This window comes from Pongo pygmaeus, chromosome 9 (genome assembly GCF_028885625.2).
Source record: "Pongo pygmaeus isolate AG05252 chromosome 9, NHGRI_mPonPyg2-v2.0_pri, whole genome shotgun sequence".
NCBI classification, from domain to species: Eukaryota; Metazoa; Chordata; class Mammalia; order Primates; family Hominidae; genus Pongo; species Pongo pygmaeus.
Window position 1 is genome coordinate 8,712,812 of NC_072382.2, and position 16,142 is coordinate 8,728,953.

Below are 16,142 nucleotides of genomic sequence, written 5' to 3' on the forward strand. Positions count from 1 at the left end.
TGGGACTACGAGCGTAAGCTACCACCCCCTTTAATTTTTGTATTTTTTTGTAGGTGGTTGGTGGGCGGGGAGGGGGTCACTATGTTGGCCAGGCTGGTCTCGAACTCCTGAGCTCAGGCTATCCACCCGCCTTGGCCTCCCAAAGTGCTGAGATTACAGGCATGCGCCACTGCGCCTGGCCCTGGATTGGATTTTTAAAACCTGCGCCCCGTGAACTGTTAAGACTGTTAAGGAGCTCCACACGGGCGTCAGTGTATCCCTGGAACCCCTGAAATTGAATGCAAAATGTGGCACATCTGTGTGTATGAGTTTTTTTCTTGAGGAGAGCAGCCCTAACTTAAAACTACTGGGACTTAAAACCCCAGTGCAGGCCCTGCGCGGTGGCTCACGCCTATAATCCCAGCACTTTGGGAGGCCAAGGCAGGCGAATCACGAGGTCAAGAGATCGAGACCATCCTGGCCAACATGGTAAAACCCCGTCTCTACTAAAAATAGAAAAATTAGCTGGGTGTGGTGGTGCGCGCCTGTAGTCCCAGCTACTCAGGAGGCTGAGGCAGGAGAATCGCTTGAACCTGGGAGGCAGTCGTTGCAGTGAGTCGAGATCACACCATTGCACTCCAGCCTGGTGACAGAGCGAGTCTCCGTCTTAAAAAAAAAAAAAAAAAAAAAAAAAAAAAAGGCCCAGTGCACACAATCCCAATCTCTCCTGAAACCCCTCCCCTCACCCAACGGTTGCTCAGTCTTTGGCTCTCTGTGTGGTGCAACTCAGCATTAGGATATGTTGTATGCACCCCTTTAAGGATCCACCCCCTCTCCCACTCACTGGGCGTCCTCAGAGGCAGGAGTCATTCCATCTTATTCACGCTTGAATTTATAGGACCCAACATATACATTGGAGATGGGGTGGAGAAGTCACAGCTCTTGCTCTTCGAGATGTCCCCACTCCTCAGGAGCAGAGAAGGGGCTGTGTGTGCTGGGTGGGGGGAACCAAAAGAGCCAAAGCTCCTGGTGCGGAGGGGGTGCGGGGACAGAGCTAAGCCTGCTGCCCACCCACCTGCCACCTCCAACTTCCAACCCATAGCCTCCACCACCCCCACCACCAGAAATCCCACACTGTGTTTGCCATAAAGCCTTTAATTTTATCTCAGGGACTGCACTCCGGGTCCAGGCTGGGGTTGTAGTGCCTGTCAGGCTGGCTGCCGGTGGGTTCTGTCCTTGGGGGCCTCTGAGGAGAGTGCTCCATTCTCACCCCCATTGACCTGTGGCTCCTTCAAGACACAGATAGAGGCCCCTGACTCTGCAGCTCCCACCCCCTGCCCAAGGAAACAACTGGCAATGTGGCTTCAAACCCTGCTTCAGTGCTGGCTTGCTGTGTGATCCTGGGCAAAGTGACTCTCTCTTCTCGAGTCTCACTTTCCTTATTGTCAAGTGGGCCTCATAATCCCTGCTCTGTACCAGGTTATTCTAAGGCATGGGGTGACCAGTGTGGTGGTGCCAGCCCCTAATGAGGGACTTGGTGTGTGGCCGCTCAGATGGTTGCAGAGTCCCAGACTGGCTCTGCAGCTTGTTTGCTTCTGTGTCCTTAAAAAAGGCCCTGCCCCTCAGGTCCTTAGTTTCCTCATGAGAAGTAGGAATGACAACCCTGGCCTTGCGTTCCTCTGGGCTCTCTGCCTGTCCTGGGGGAGGCCCTCCAGAGCCCAGAGTGCTGGTGTGGGCGCCCCTTCCCGCAGCAGCATGGCAGAGCCAGTTCTTGACCTGACGGGGAGACTCACCTGGGTTTCCTGGGGGTGCCCTCTCTGTCCACCTTTCCTGCCTCAGACAGCAGCTGCTCCTCATCCAGCCCCAGTGCTGACAGCACCTGGGAGAAGCGCCGAGTGACAGTGAGCCGGGCATTGGCCTGAGGAGAGAGAAGAGGGCTTCCTGCTCTGCACCAGGGCTGCCGAGGGCAAGGTGGGGCTCAGGTTACTGATGGGGTCCCAGGGATTCCAGAGGGCAGCAGCCCTGGGATCCTATCTGCAGGGACCTACTCGCATCCTGCTTCCCTACCCACTCAGCCAGCTCTTCACAGGGGGCAGCTATGTGCTTGCCCAGGTGCCAGCCTCACCTGCATGGCCTGCTGGAACAGGAAGGGCCGGGCCTGCACCCTGTGCTGGATGCCTTGCAGCTCCGCCTGGTACTCAGCAAAGCGCTGTCGCTCCTGGCGCCTGCAGGGGAGACAGGCCTTTGTGCAGCTAACCATGGACACAACTGTTGATCTCCACTCCTGAGCCCGCTCATCTTCACTAAGGACTTGATATTCATGTCCTCACCCTCACCTTTACAAAGCTATTTCATTCCCATTCTTGCCTAGATTCCTTGTGAAGTCAGCCAAGGTGGAAATTATTCACCCACTTTACTGATGGATCGGGAGGGTTGAGGGACTTGTTCGAAGTTGTGCAGCTGGGAAGTGGGGGGCCGAGCCCTGTGCAGCCGGGCTTGCCCATCGTCCTGTGCCACCCCCATGGGAAAGGGGCCAGTGCTGGCTTCTGAGCTTCCAGACACCTGCTTACATAGCTTCCCCTCCCCATCCTCTTCCCCTTGAGGGGGAGCTGTGGTTGTTGGTTGTGTGACTTTGGGCAAGGCCTCTCTCTGGGCTCTTGGCTCTGGGCTCAGTTTATTTCACTGTGCTATAGTAGGGATCGGACAAGCTTGCCAGCATTCTCTGTGGTTCTTGTAAGCAGACAGCTTGGAAAATGGGACAGGGAAACTAAAAAAAAAATGTTTCAAATTTATAAAACACACCCCTGAGAGATCAGGGTTCCACTGGGGAAGCACAATTTTCATTTATAAAAACCCAGTTTGGCCAGGCGTGGTGGCTCACACCTGTAATCCCAGCACTTTGGAAGGCCAAGGAGGGTAGATCGCTTGAGCCCAAGAGTTTGAGACCAGCCTGGGCAACATGGTGAAATCCTGTCTCTACAAAAATTAGCCAGGCATGGTGGTGTGCACCTGTAGTCCTGGGTAGTTGGGAGGCCAAGGTGGGAGGATCGCTTGAGCCTGGGAGGTCTAGGCTACAGTGAGCTGAGACTGTGCCACTGCACTCCAGCCTGGGCAACAGAGCGAGACCCTGTCTCAAAAAACCCAAAACCCAGTTTGTGCACTTGTCAGAAATGTGTGTGTTTGACAAACTTGAGTGTCACTGCCACTCATGAAGAGAGCACTCTAGCAGCAAGAGGGGCCTTCGAGCCACACCCACATGGGACCAGGCATCCATCTGTGAAGCATAGAAGAGAGGCCTTGAGGTGTGGAGGCAGCACCCGTGGACAGGAGGGGAGGGAAGACACAGACAAGAGGACAGGAGGGGCAGGGAGACACAGACAAGACCCCAAGACCTATACTGGGACCTCAGCGATTGTGCTGGGCCTGGTGGAAAAACGCAGCCTTGCTGGGCCATGCCCCTTGGCCCTGTGCCAAGGAAGGAACCGTCCTTCATTGAGAAAAAGACATAGACTTGAAAACCCATGGCCAGGAACACAAGTTACTGCAAAAAGGGCTTTCACCATTTAGGAAGGAATTTATGGCAGTTACAAGGGGAGGTGGGAGATGAGCTGGCAGTCCCTATCTTTTCTGTGATATTGTGTGCACTTTTCCTGCTGGATACTTTATGCTATTTCTGTTAGAAGTGACAGGAGCCGGCCGAGGCGGGCAGATCTCGAGGTCAGGAGATCGAGACCATCCTGGCCAACATGGTGAAACCCTGTCTCTACTAAAAATACAAAAGTTAGCTGGGAGTGGTGGCGTGCGCCTGTAATCCCAGCTACTTGGGAGGCTGAAGCAGGAGAATTGTTTGAACCAGGGAGTTGGAGCTTATGGTGAGGCAAGATTGCATCGCTGTACTCCAGCCTGGTGACAGAGCAAGACTTTGTCTCAAAAAAACAATGACAGGAGCCCTGAGCAGAAAGGGAAGTGGTGCCTGTGGGTGTCAGCCCTGTCCATCATCTCAGAATGGAAGGAGACACATCCGTCCCTCCCACAGGACAACCTCTTTTGTGCCTGCCCTTCCTAGGCAGGACAGAGTCTCCCGTTCCGCTCAGACAGTGAAGTTCATAGGCTGTAATGGCTGAGAGACTGCATGGGAGATACCTACTTATGCCTTAGCCCTCTCAAATAGAAAGTAAACGGACTGAGGTTGAATCACTCTTTTTGCTGCACCTGCCACTTGGAGTTCTGAAACTTACACTTCCTGCCTTACTATGAAAACAAAACACTTGGCTGGATGCAGTGGCTCACGCCTGTAATCCCAAAACTTTGGGAGGCCGAGGCAGCCAGATCACTTGAGGTCAGGAGTCTGAGACAGCTGGGGCAGTATGGTGAAAGCCTGTCTCTACCAAAAATACAAAAAAATTAGCCAGGTGTGGTGGCGTGCACCTGTGGTCCCAGCTACTCAGGATGCTGAGGTAGGAGAATCACTTGAGCCCGGGAGATGGAGGTTTCAGTGAACTGAGATCACACCACTGCACTCCAGCCCGGGCAACAGAGCGAGGTTGGGAAGGAGAAAGGATCCCCCTAAACACTGGCCCAAGCAGTCCCCCAAAACACACTTGACCTCTCAGAGCCTCTGTTTCCAAATCTGTAAAATTGGGGTGATTAAGACTGAGCCTCGGCCGGGCACGGTGGCTCACGCCTGTAATCCTAGCACTTTGGGAGGCTGAGGCGGGCAGATCAGCTGAGGTCGGGAGTTCGAGACCAGCCTGACCAACATGGAGAAACCCTGTCTCTACTAAAAATACAAAATTAGCTGGGCGTGGAGGCGCATGCCTGTAATCCCAGCTACTTGGGAGGCTGAGGCAGGAGAATCGCTTGAACCCGGGAGGCAGAGGTTGCAGTGAGCCGAGATCACGCCGTTGCACTCCAGCTTGGGCAACAAGAGCGAAACTCCGTCTCAAAAAAAAAAAAAAAAAAAAAAGACTGAGCCTCAAAGAGTAGATGATAAGAACCCCGCTGAGCCGTCAGTGGCCTTATGGCAGGGCAGGACCCTCACCCCACTTGCCATGGACCAAAGGAGACAGGGTGCAGAAAAAGATGCCCTGCACCCGCTGCACCCAGGAGGTGCTCAAATCAATGGCACTCGTTTTGGTCACATTTATTTGATTTATTTGTGTTACGTGTGTCACTGGTTTGGGCTCTTGGGGGAAGGCCCTGGTGCCTTTCGTCTAAAAGTGGAGGATTTGAGTGCTCAGGCAGGGTGGCATCGTGGCTGGAACCCAATTCTGCTGCCCACGCATGACCTTTGGCAAGTTATTTAAGATCTCTGAGCCTCAGGTTGCTCACCGGTGGGGTTATGCAGGTGGAGATACCGAGGTAGCATAGTAAGGTGAGCGGGTCATACTGACTTTTCCCCATAGGATAGTAAGGTGAGCGGGCCATACTGACTTTTCCCATTGTGTGAAGCCCCAGGGGCTCCTTTCGCAGGGCTCTGCATCCCTTGTGCCCTCGTGCATCAGCACCTAACTCTTTTTTTTTTTTTTTTTTTTTTTTGAGATGGAGTCTTTCTCTGTCACCCAGGCTAGAGTGCAATAGTGCAATCTTGGCTCACTGCAACCTCCGCCTCCCGGGTTCAAGTGATTCTCCCGTCTCAGCCTCCCAAGTAGCTGGGACTATAGCTGCGCGCCACTACACCCAGCTAATTTTTGTATTTTTTTTTTTTTAGTAGATACAGGGTTTCACCATGTTGGCCAGGGTGGTCTCAAAATCCTGACCTCAGGTGATCCACTTGCCTCGGCTTCCTAAAGTGTTGGGATTACAGGCGTGAGCCACGGCGCACAGCCGAGTACCTAACTCTTTTGCAAGATAAGCAGTCCTAGGGGATTCCAGAAGGCTACAAGTTCCCTGATACCTAGCACAGCCCAGGAAAGAAAACAAAAGCCCCTTATTCATAATGTAGCTTCCCCAGTCTCCAGCCAATCAGCACCAAAAGCCCGAGAAGCTATTAGCTACAAATTCCTGCCTTGGAGGGAGCTAAGGACTTCTCGGGGTTCCGCATACACAGCTAGGCTCAAGGTTTAGCTTATAGCAACATTTTCCTCATTTTAATGGTAAGAAACACACCCCTAAGTAAAGATTTTATATGCTAATGTTACATGTGATGCGCATTAGAGCATGCAGATGCTGAGCGCATGCGCCAACCACAGGTCCGCCTTTGCATACCTGACCTCTCCAGTATTTTGTGACTGGGTATAAACAACTTCCATAAAAGGAATTCCTCTTGAGGCACAAGCTGCCGTCTCTCCCTCTGAGCAGTCCTCAGGGTGGGTTTTTTTTTTTTTTTTTTTGAGATGGAGTTTTTGCTCTGTCGCCCAGGCTGGAGTGTAGTGGCTCAATTTTCACCTCCCGGGTTGCTGCAACCTCCACCTCCCGGGTTCAAGCAATTCTCCTGCCTCAGCCTCCCGAATAGCTAGGATTACAGGTGTGCGCCACCGCACCTGGCTAATTTTTGTATTTTTAGTAGAGATGAGGTTTCACCATGTTGGTCAGGGTGGCCTTTGCTTTGCAATAAACTTCTTTGCCTGCTCTTCTTTTGGACTTGCTCTCAAATTCTTTTGTGCGGCCAAGGGAAGAACCCGACCTGGCCCACGGGCAGCAATACTGCCTGCTTCACAGACCTGTTAGGAGTCCAAAAAGGTTTGCCCACAAATTTGCTTTGCTTATTAGGAAAATGGTCACAGCCGGGCGCAGTGTCTCACGCCTGTAATCCCAGCACTTTGGGAGGCTGAGGCGGGTGGATCACGAGGTCAGGAGATTGAGACCATCCTGGCTAACACGGTGAAACCCCGTCTCTACTAAGAATACCAAAAAAAAAAAAAATTAGCCAGGCGTGGTGGTGGGCGCCTGTAGTCTCAGCTACTCGGGAGACTGAGGCAGGAGAATGGCGTGAAGCCGGGAGGCGGAGATTGCAGCGAGCCGAGATCATGCCACTGCACTCCAGCCTGGGCGACAGAGCAAGACTCTGTTTCAAAAAAAAAAAAAAAAAGGAAAATGGTCACAATATAGGAAGAGAACAAAACGCGACTCTTCAGCCGACTGTGAACAATGGTTGTCTCCCAGAGTGGGGTCACAGGGCTGTTCACCTTCTCCAGGCATTATTTCTGTAATCTTTGAAATGTTACAACAAGCATGTCTGGCATTGGAAATCAGGAAATGAAGATTTGAAAGTGTGATCATACATGTAGAATATTTTATCCTTGACCATTCAGCAGCTGCAGAGATTGTCATTATTAACTGGGTGGCCTTCGACAGACCCCTTCTCCACATGGCTCAGCATCCTCATCTGGAAACGCGGTGAAGTGGCCTGGCCAGCCCCAGGGAAGGCGAAGGCTGGTGCTCCTCGGTCCTGTAGACTGAGACCTGGCACAGCCTCCCTGCCGTCTCCCAACCAGGCCTCCCGAAACCCAGGCTCCTTACCTCAGCTCCTCCAGCTTGCGCTGGGCCGCTCCAGGGCCCCGGCTCCCTCTGGGCACATAGGCTGCCAGGCAGCGGGCCACCTGCCGCTGTACATGCTGCGTCCGGGCCCGCCGCAGCTCGGCCTGCTGCCGTTCCTCCTGCCGCTGCCGCTCCCAGGCCTGCAGCAGGCTCCTTGGGTGATAAAGGGAAGGGGAATGAGAGGTTTATGGGCAGCAGGAGCCTCACGGAGGGCCAGGGGCTGGATAAGGGAATATGGAAGCCTGTGGGGAGGGGCTGCAGTGTCCAGAGCCAGTGTCCTGGGAGTAGGGTTTGTCATGGAAGTCCATGACAGAGACTGCCCTGGAGGCTCAGCCCTCGGGCCCAGCTCAAGGCCTTTCCCTACTCTTTCTAGAGGTCTCCTGCTTCCAGGCTAGGCACGGTCACGGTGGTTCATGCTTGTAATCCCAGCACTTTGGGAGGCGGAGGCAGGCGGATCACCTGAGGTCAGGAGTTTGAGACCAGCTTGGTCATCATGGTGAAACCTTGTTTCTACTAAAAATGCAAAAATTAGCCAGGCGTGGTGGCACATGCCTATAATCCCAGCTACTCAGAAGGCTGAGGCGGGAGAATTGTTTGAACCAGGGAAGCAGAGGTTGCAGTGAGCCGAGACCAGGCCATTGTACTCCAGCCTGGGCAACAAGAGCAAAGCTCCATCTCAAAAAAAAAAAAAAAAAAAGAAATGAAGGGTGCTTTGGAAGAATTAATATTGTTAAAATGTTCATATTATCCAAAGCAATTTACAGATTCAATGCAAGCCTAACAAAATTCCAATGAAATTTTTCACAGAAATATAAAAAACAATTTTAAATTAATATAGAACCACAAAATACTCCAAACAGCCAAAGCAATCTTGAGCCAAAAAAAAAAAGGCTGGGCATGGTGGCTCACACCTGTAACCCCAGCACTTTGGGGCTGATGCAGGTGGATCGCTTGAGCCCAGGAGTTTGAGACCAGCTTGAGCAACATGGTGTATATACACAATGGTATATATTGTGTATATATTGTTTATAAAAGGTGGTATATATACACAATGGCATTCTTCAGCCTTAAACCCCATCTGTACTAAACATACAAAAAATTAGCCAGGCATGGTGGCCCAGACCTGTAGTCCCAGCTACTCGGGAGGTTAAGGTGGGAGAATCACCTGAGCCCAGGAAGTCAAGACTGCAGTGAGCCATGATTGAGCCACTGCACTCCAGCCTGGGCGACAGATTGAGACTCTGCCACACACACACAGACACATACACACACACACACACACACACACACACACACACACACACAAAAGAAAGCTTAATGACACTTGTCTGGGCAATGGTTTTTTGCCTATGACCCAAAAAGCACAGGCAACAAAAGCAAAAATAGACAAATGAAGTTGCATCAAACCGAAAAGCTTCTGCACAGCAATGACAACAATCAACAGAGATGACATACAGAATGGGAGAAAATATTTGCAAACCATACATCTGAAAAGGGGTTAATATCCAAAATACGTGAACTCAAATAACTCAGTAACAAGAAAGCAAATAACTCAATTAAAAAATGGGCAAAGGCCAGGCGCGATGGCTCATGCCTGAAATCCCAGCACTTTGGGAGGCCAAGGCGGGCAGATCATTTGAGGTCTGGAGTTCAAGACTAGTCTGGCCAACATGGTGAAACCCTGTCTCTACTAAAAAATACAAAAAAATTAGGCAGACCTGGTGGTGTACGTCTGTAATCCCAGCTACTCAGGAGGCTGAGGCAAGAGAATCACTTGAACCTGGGAGGGGGAGGTTGCAGTGAGCCAAGATTATGCCACTGCACTCCATCCTGGGTGACGAAGTGAGGCTCCAACTCAAAAAAAAAAAAAAAAAAAAAAGGCAAAGAGGCAGGGCATGGTGACTTACACCTGTAATCTCAACACTTTGGGAGGTGGAGGCAGCAGGATTACCTGAAGCCAGGGGTTGGAGACCAGCCTGGGCAACATAGCAAGATACCTATCTCTACAAATAAAAAGTTAAAAAATAAATCAGCTGGACGTGGTGGCATGCACCTGTAATCCCAGCTACTCAGGAGACTGAGGTGAGAGGGTCGCTTGTGCCCAGGAATTCAAAGCTGCAGTGAGCTATGATCGTGGCATTGCATTCTAGCCTGGGCAACAGAGCAAGACTCCATCTCAAAATAATAATAATAATAATAATAAAATAAGCAAATAACCCAAATAGACATTTCTCAAAAAAAGACATACAAATGTCTTTTTCATCACTAATCACTAATCACCTGGGAAATGCAAAATAAAATGATAATAAGATATCACCTCACACCTGTTAGAATGACTATTATCAAAATGATGAAAGATAAGGGTTGGTGATGATGTGGAGAAAAGGGAACCTCTGTTTACTGTTGGTGGGAATATAAATTAGTACAGTCATTACAGAAAACAATATCAAGGTTCGCTAAAAAATTACAAGTAGAACTACTATGTGATCCAGCAACCCACTTCTGGGTACATATTCAAAGGAAATGAAATTAGTATGTTGAAGAGGTAGCTGCACTCCTATGTTCATTGCAGGAATATTCACAGTAGCAAAGATATGAGATCAACCTAAGATTCCATCAACAGAAGAATGGATAAAGAAAAGGTGGTATATATACACAATGGCATTCTTCAGCCTTAAAAAGAAGAAAATCCCGTCATTTGCAACAACATGAATAAACCTGGAGGACACTATGTTAAGTGAAATAAGCCAGGCACATGAAGACAAATACCATATAATCTCCCTTATGTGCCAAATCTTAAAAAAGTCAAACAGCATAATGGGACCCCATCTCTACCAAAATTTTAAAAATTAGCCAGCAGCTGGGTGCGGTGGCTCACGCCTGTAATCCCAGCACCTTGGGAGGCCAAGGCGGGTGGAACACGAGGTCAGGATAGCGAGACCATCCTGGCTAACACAGTGAAACCCCGTCTCTACTAAAAATACAAAAACTTAGCCGGTGTGGTGGCGGGCGCCTGTAGTCCCAGCTACTCGGGAGGCTGAGGCAGGAGAATGGCGTGAACCCGGGAGGCGGAGCTTGCAGTGAGCGGAGATCGCGCCACTGCACTCCAGCCTGGGCGACAGTGAGACGAGACTCCATCTCAGAAAAAAAAAAAAAAAAAAAATTAGCCAGGCATGATGGCTCATGACTGTAGTACTAGAGCTCAGGAGGCTGAGGTGGGAGGATCACTTGAGCCCTGGAAGTCAAGGATGCAGTGAGCCATGATTGTGCCACTGCACTGCAGCCTGGGCAACACAGCGAGACCCTGTCTCTAAATAAATAAATAAATAAAGTCAAACTCATAGAAGCAGAGAGTAGAATGGTGGTTACCAAGGTCTCACTGGGTTTGTGGGGAGAAGAAGGGAGATGTTGGTCAAAGCATAAGAAATTTCATTTAGAGAGGAGAAATAAGTTCAAGAGATCTATTGTATGATCTGGTGTCTGTAGTTAAAAGCAATGTATTGTATATTTAAAAATCAATAAAAGAGTAGATTTTAAGTGTTCTCACTACAAAAAAAAAATCAAGTAAGACTGAGAGTGGTGGCTAACGCCTGTAATCCCAGCACTTTGGGAGGCTGAGGCGGGCGGATCATGAGGTCTGGGGTTTGAAACCAGCCTGGCCAATATGGTGAAACCCCATCTCTATTAAAAATACAAAAATTAGCCAGGTGTGGTGGCAGGTGCCTGTAATCCCAGCCATTTGGGATGCTGAGGCATGAGAATTGCTTGAACCCCAGAGACGGAGGTTGCAGTGAGCTGAGATCACACCACAGCACTCCAGCCTGGGCAGAGCAAGACTCTGTCTCAAAAAAAAAAAAAAAAAAAGCGAGATAATGCATATGTTAATTAGTTTGATTTAGACCTTCAACAATATACACATATTTCAAAACCTCATGTTGTACACCATAAATACAATTTTTATTTATCAATTACATAAAATAAAAAAAAAAAAAAGAATTGTGGCTGGGCGCGGTGGCTCATGCCTATAATCCCAGCACTTTGGGAGGCCGAGGCGGGCAGATCACAAGGTCAGGAGTTCAAGACCAGCCTGGCTAACATAGTAAAACCCAGTCTCTACTAAAAATACAAAAATTAGCCGGGTGTGGTGGTGGGCTCCTGTAGTCCCAGCTACTTGGGAGGCTGAGGCAGGAGAATCGCTTGAACCTGGGAGTCGGAGGTTGCAGTGAGCCAAGACTGTGCCACTGCACTCCAGCCTGGCCAACACAGTGAGACTGCCTCAAAAAAAGGCCGGGCGCGGTGGCTCATGCCTGTAATCCCAGCACTTTGAGAGGCCGAGGCAGGTGGATCACAAGGTCAGGAGATTGAGACCATCCTGGCTAACACGGTGAAATCCCATCTCTACTAAAAATACAAAAAATTAGCTGGGCGTGGTGGCGGGCGCCTGTAGTCCCAGCTACTCGGGAGGCTGAGGCATGAGAATAGCGTGAACCTGAGAGGCGGAGCTTGCAGTGAGCCGAGATCGTGCCACTGCACTCCAGCCTGGGCGACAGAGTAAGACTCCATCTCAAAAAAAAAAAAAAAAAAAAAAAAGAATTGTGGGGTGCTGTAAGAATGCTGAATGAACTCTCCCCTGCCCTCACATGCCTCCTGTCACCAGTCACCAAGGCCTATTGAACCAGCCTGTAAGTGTCTCTTAAATTGATCCCCTCCCTCCATCCACAGAGCCTCCTGGTTCCTCACCTCAGTGTTGCCAACAGTCTCCTCACCGTCTCCCCTTCGGCTCCCACTGTCTCCTTTGCTTTAGAAACAGAGGCTCGCTCTGTTGTCCAGACTAGAATGCAGTGATGTGATCATGACTCACTGCAGCCTCGAACTCCTGGGCTCAAGAGATCCTCCTGACTCAGCCTCTAGAGTAGCTGGGGCTACAGGCACTCTCCACCAAGCCAGGCTAATCTTTTTTTTTCCTTTGTAGAGACAGGGGTCTCGCTATGTTGACCAGGCTGGTTTTTTTGTTTGTTTGTTTGTTTGTTTGAGACAGAGTCTCACTCTGTCACCCAGGCTGGAGTGCAGTGCTGCAATCTCAGCTCACTGCAACCTCCGCCTCCCAGGTTCAAGTGATTCTCATGTCTCAGCCTCCTGAGTAGCTGGGACTCCAGGCACGCACCACCATACTTGGATAATTTTTTATATTTTCAGTAGAGACAGGGTTTCGCCATGTTGCCCAGGCTGGTCTCGAACTCTTGAGCTCAGACAATCCACACGCCTTGGCCTCCCAAAGTGCTAGGATTATAGGCGTGAGCCACCACTCCTGGCCCCTTAACTTCTTTTTTAGAGACAGTGTCTCACTCTGTTGCCTATGCTGAGTGCAGTGGCGGGATCATAGCTCACTGCAGTCTTGATCTCCTGAGCTCAAGAGATCCTCCTACCTCAGCCTTCTGAGTAGCTGGGACTACAAGCATGTGTCACCATGCCCAGCTAATTCCAAGTCTTTTAATAGTTATATCCTAAGGGCCCATGAGTAGATAATAAATGTTGCATTAATCACTTAGTTAATAATTTAATGGATGGATAGAAGAAAAGATGGGAAATAAAAGTGGTTGTATCAATAGATAATTGGCCAGGTATTCAGAGAGATGGATAAATGGTTGAGTGGATGTTATCAGTAGTTTGGATGGATGGATGGATGGATGGATGGATGGATGGATGGATGATCCAAAAGTCTGGTGAATGGATAAAGAAAGAAATGAATGAGAGTTCAAATGCCTAAGCATCTCTTGGAGAACTGGCTCCATCTCTACTTCTCACCCTGGGCTCCCACTCCCTTCTCTTCCCTCTTACCTGGTAGCTTCCTGTCTTTTGTGGAAGGTGCGATTAGGGAGGTTGGCAGACACAAAAGTTTCATCGTATCCCGAGGCACAGGCCTTTCCATTCCTCTTGGAGGCCTGGAAGGCAGCCCTCAAAGCCTTCCAGGGCAGCTTTTGGGGGCCTGCCCACAGTGGGACCAAGTCAGGGGCTGCCCTCTCTCTCTCAGCCCGCCGGGCAATCCCCCCAGCACCCAGAGCAGAGCCCAGCCTGCCTGAGCCCCTGCCTCCCTGACTGCTCCCTGTTCCCTGCGGTATAGCTTCGGGGGAACCCAGGCTCTGAGCGGCACGCTCACCACAGTCCAGGTCTCTCTGTAGCTGCCTGTGCAGCTTCTCCAGGTCCCATGGCCCCTGCAGCTCCTTGGCCCTTGTCTTCCTCCATTGTGGCCCTCGGAGGTTGTTGAAGCTGGGGCTGCTCCCCTGGCTCTGGCTCTGCACTTCCCCGTCATCCGAGGCCTCCTCCTCTCCAGAAATCTGCCCCTTTTTCTGACAACCAGCCCTCCTTCTGCAGGGAGTCCTGTGCTCTCCCTCCTCAGCCTCCTCTGTGGCCTCTGAGAATTGCTCCTCCTCTGAGATCGACCCCCTCCTGGGGTGCTGAGGCAGCACCCCAGAATTCAGACCCCTCTCAGCCTCCTCAGCACCCGGGCCTTCCAGCTGGACCTGCTTGTCGGACGCTGATCCTGATCCCGGCCTCCTCCCAGGCAGCTGGAGACCACTGGGGGACTCTGGTCCTAACTCCCCTTTGCCAGTAGGGATGGAGACACCGCCCCAGGCTCCCAGCTGCTGTCTCGCCTTCAGGTTTTGCGCCTCTGTCTTCCAGCAGCAGCCATGGGCCTCTGGGAGGTTGGCCATCGACTTGCGCCTGGACTGGCGCTGGGAGAACGAGGAGGGCGTGGGCGGGGCTTGGTGGCCAGGGGTTGTGGAGCTTGGCTGAAGCACAGCCCGGACATCTGTGGCGATGCTCTCCCAGGCCCACTGGAAGGGGAAGGAGGGCTTCCGAGGAGGAAGCGGGAAGAGACTGAAGAAGGAGAGGGTGGGGGTCAGGGTCGGCGCCGGCCCCCAGAGGGCCCTGACCCCCAACAGCCTCCTGACCCATCCCACTGCTCCTTACTCTTCAGCCTCTTCAGAGCCCTGTCCTTTCTTGCCCTGGCCCCTGGGCTTGCGGTCCTTCTTTGCTGTCTGCCTTGAGCTCTGAGACCTCCGCTGCAGGTCTTGATTTGGCATCACCACTCCCCACTCCCCAGGCGGCCCTGGGCAGAGGCAGTAGCAGAGGAGCAGCCAGCTCGAGCAGCCTCCTGGACTGTGTTGCACCTCACCCGGGTGCTCCCTTCTGTGTACCTGGCTGGGCCTGGCTGGGCCCCTCTGGGCCCTCGTTACCATAAAAACCAACCAAACAGGGCTGGGTGTGGTGCTCATGCCTGTAATCCCAGCACTTTGGGAGGCCAAGGGGGGCGGATCACCTGAGGCCAGGAGTTCGAGACCAGCCTGGCCAACATGGCGAAACCCCATCTGTACTAAAAATACAAAAAAAATTAGCCGGGTGTGGTGGCCTGTGTCTGTAATCCTAGCTACTTGGGAGGCTGAGGCAGGACAATCGCTTGAACCTAGGAGGTGGAGGCAGCAGTGAGCCGAGATTGTGTCATTGCACTCCAGCCTGGGCAACAAGAGTGAAACTCCATCTCAAAAAAACAAAAAACAAAAAAAACCAGACTGAACACCACCTCCATTCTGCATATTAAAATAGCAACAGCCGCCACCTGCTGAGCACCTATTGTGTGCTCAGGACTTTCATGCATAAACACACATAACCTTCCCAAGGACCCTAGGAGGCCGGTACTCACTATCATCCCCGTTATGTGGAGGAGAAAGCTGAGGCTCAGAGAGGCTGAGTAACAGGTCACACAGCTGGAAAGTGGTGGAGCCCAGATTTGTCACCATTGCACTAGGCCACCTCTGGGCCCTGGACTGCACTCCCAAATGTCCCATTGGGCCCTGGACTTGCTACAGCCAAGGCAGAAACCAAGGTGGTCTTCATCGAGGTGGTCTTCATCTTTCCTGAAATGCTGCTCCTCCCGCAGTGTTCCCTGAATGGCCCCATCATCCCTGGGAGTCACTCCCAGGCGTCATCCCTCGGCTTCTCCCAAGGCCTTTAGGCCTCCCTGTGGTCCCTGTCCCACTCCTGCCTCCCTGAGTTTCACCTGGACCTCAGCTCAGGTCTCATGGCTTCTCAAGGGCCTCCCCAGCCCAGGCCTCCCTGACCCACCTGGCTCTAGGCAGCTGGAAGTGTCCTCACTGGGCCTCCCTCACCTGCTTGTCCTGAGAGATGGTCGACAGCAGCTTGAGCAGCCCCGTGCTGGTTCCTGGAGCCTGAAGCCGCACGTCCTGCCCTGGTCGCGCCAACGGGGTCCTAACCAACTGTTGGTAGGTATTTAGCATATCGGTGTCCTGCCCCATCCTGCCCCATCCCCCATCCCCACCGTGGAACTGCCTAACAGGCCATCTCTATGGCAACCAGTCCTCAGCCAGTCTCAACGGGTCCGGTAAAAGCATACTAGGAAGGGGTCAGTGGGGTATCTGAGGCCAATCTCCTTCTGGGAGAGAGTTCAGCAGGATGCCCAGGAGTCGTTTAGTGCAGAGACCCAGGCCCAAGTCCTGCCTCTGCCTCATCCACAGGCTCCCCGTGTGACCTGGTGTAAGTCCCCTGTCCCTACTCCGCCTGTGTTTCCCCATCCATCTGTACAGAGGAGTCAGCCTGTCTCCTGTGCTGCCCCCCAGGCCTGGCCGAGTCCCTGAAAGAGCCAAACTGAACTTTCACAAGATTTT

At 51.7% G+C, this 16,142-nt stretch overlaps 1 protein-coding gene across 2 annotated transcripts; it reads right to left on the minus strand.

The window, feature by feature from the left end:
- Nucleotides 1–1,118: 1,118 nt before the first annotated feature.
- TSGA10IP (testis specific 10 interacting protein) lies at nt 1,119–15,835 on the minus strand. 2 transcript variants are annotated; one of them, XM_054440621.2, is made up of 9 exons: nt 15,627–15,835; nt 15,161–15,224; nt 14,431–14,569; nt 13,616–14,337; nt 13,297–13,444; nt 7,441–7,611; nt 2,105–2,204; nt 1,773–1,897; nt 1,119–1,268 (listed from the first exon to the last, which is right to left on the minus strand). In XM_054440621.2, exons 1-9 carry the CDS (start codon nt 15,771–15,773, stop codon nt 1,145–1,147), a joined length of 1,740 nt encoding a protein of 579 aa, XP_054296596.2. In that variant the 5' UTR covers nt 15,774–15,835; the 3' UTR covers nt 1,119–1,144. The 2 variants fall into 2 exon arrangements, with proteins under 2 accessions (XP_054296596.2, XP_054296597.2); XM_054440622.2 differs by having other exon boundaries at nt 15,583–15,642.
- Between the last annotated feature and the right edge of the window lie 307 nt (nt 15,836–16,142).

Excerpts from the sequence above, each read along its gene's own strand:
- TSGA10IP (XM_054440621.2), bottom strand. The coding sequence starts at position 15,773 with ATGGGGCAGGACACCGATATGCTAAATACCTACCAACAGTTGGTTAGG. Across the intron at positions 14,570-15,160 it reads TCCACATAACGGGGATGATA|GGCCGCCTGGGGAGTGGGGA; the intron begins GTGAGTACCGGC and ends GCCTCTGCCCAG. Across the intron at positions 14,338-14,430 it reads GGCTCTGAAGAGGCTGAAGA|TCTCTTCCCGCTTCCTCCTC; the intron begins GTAAGGAGCAGT and ends CTCCTTCTTCAG.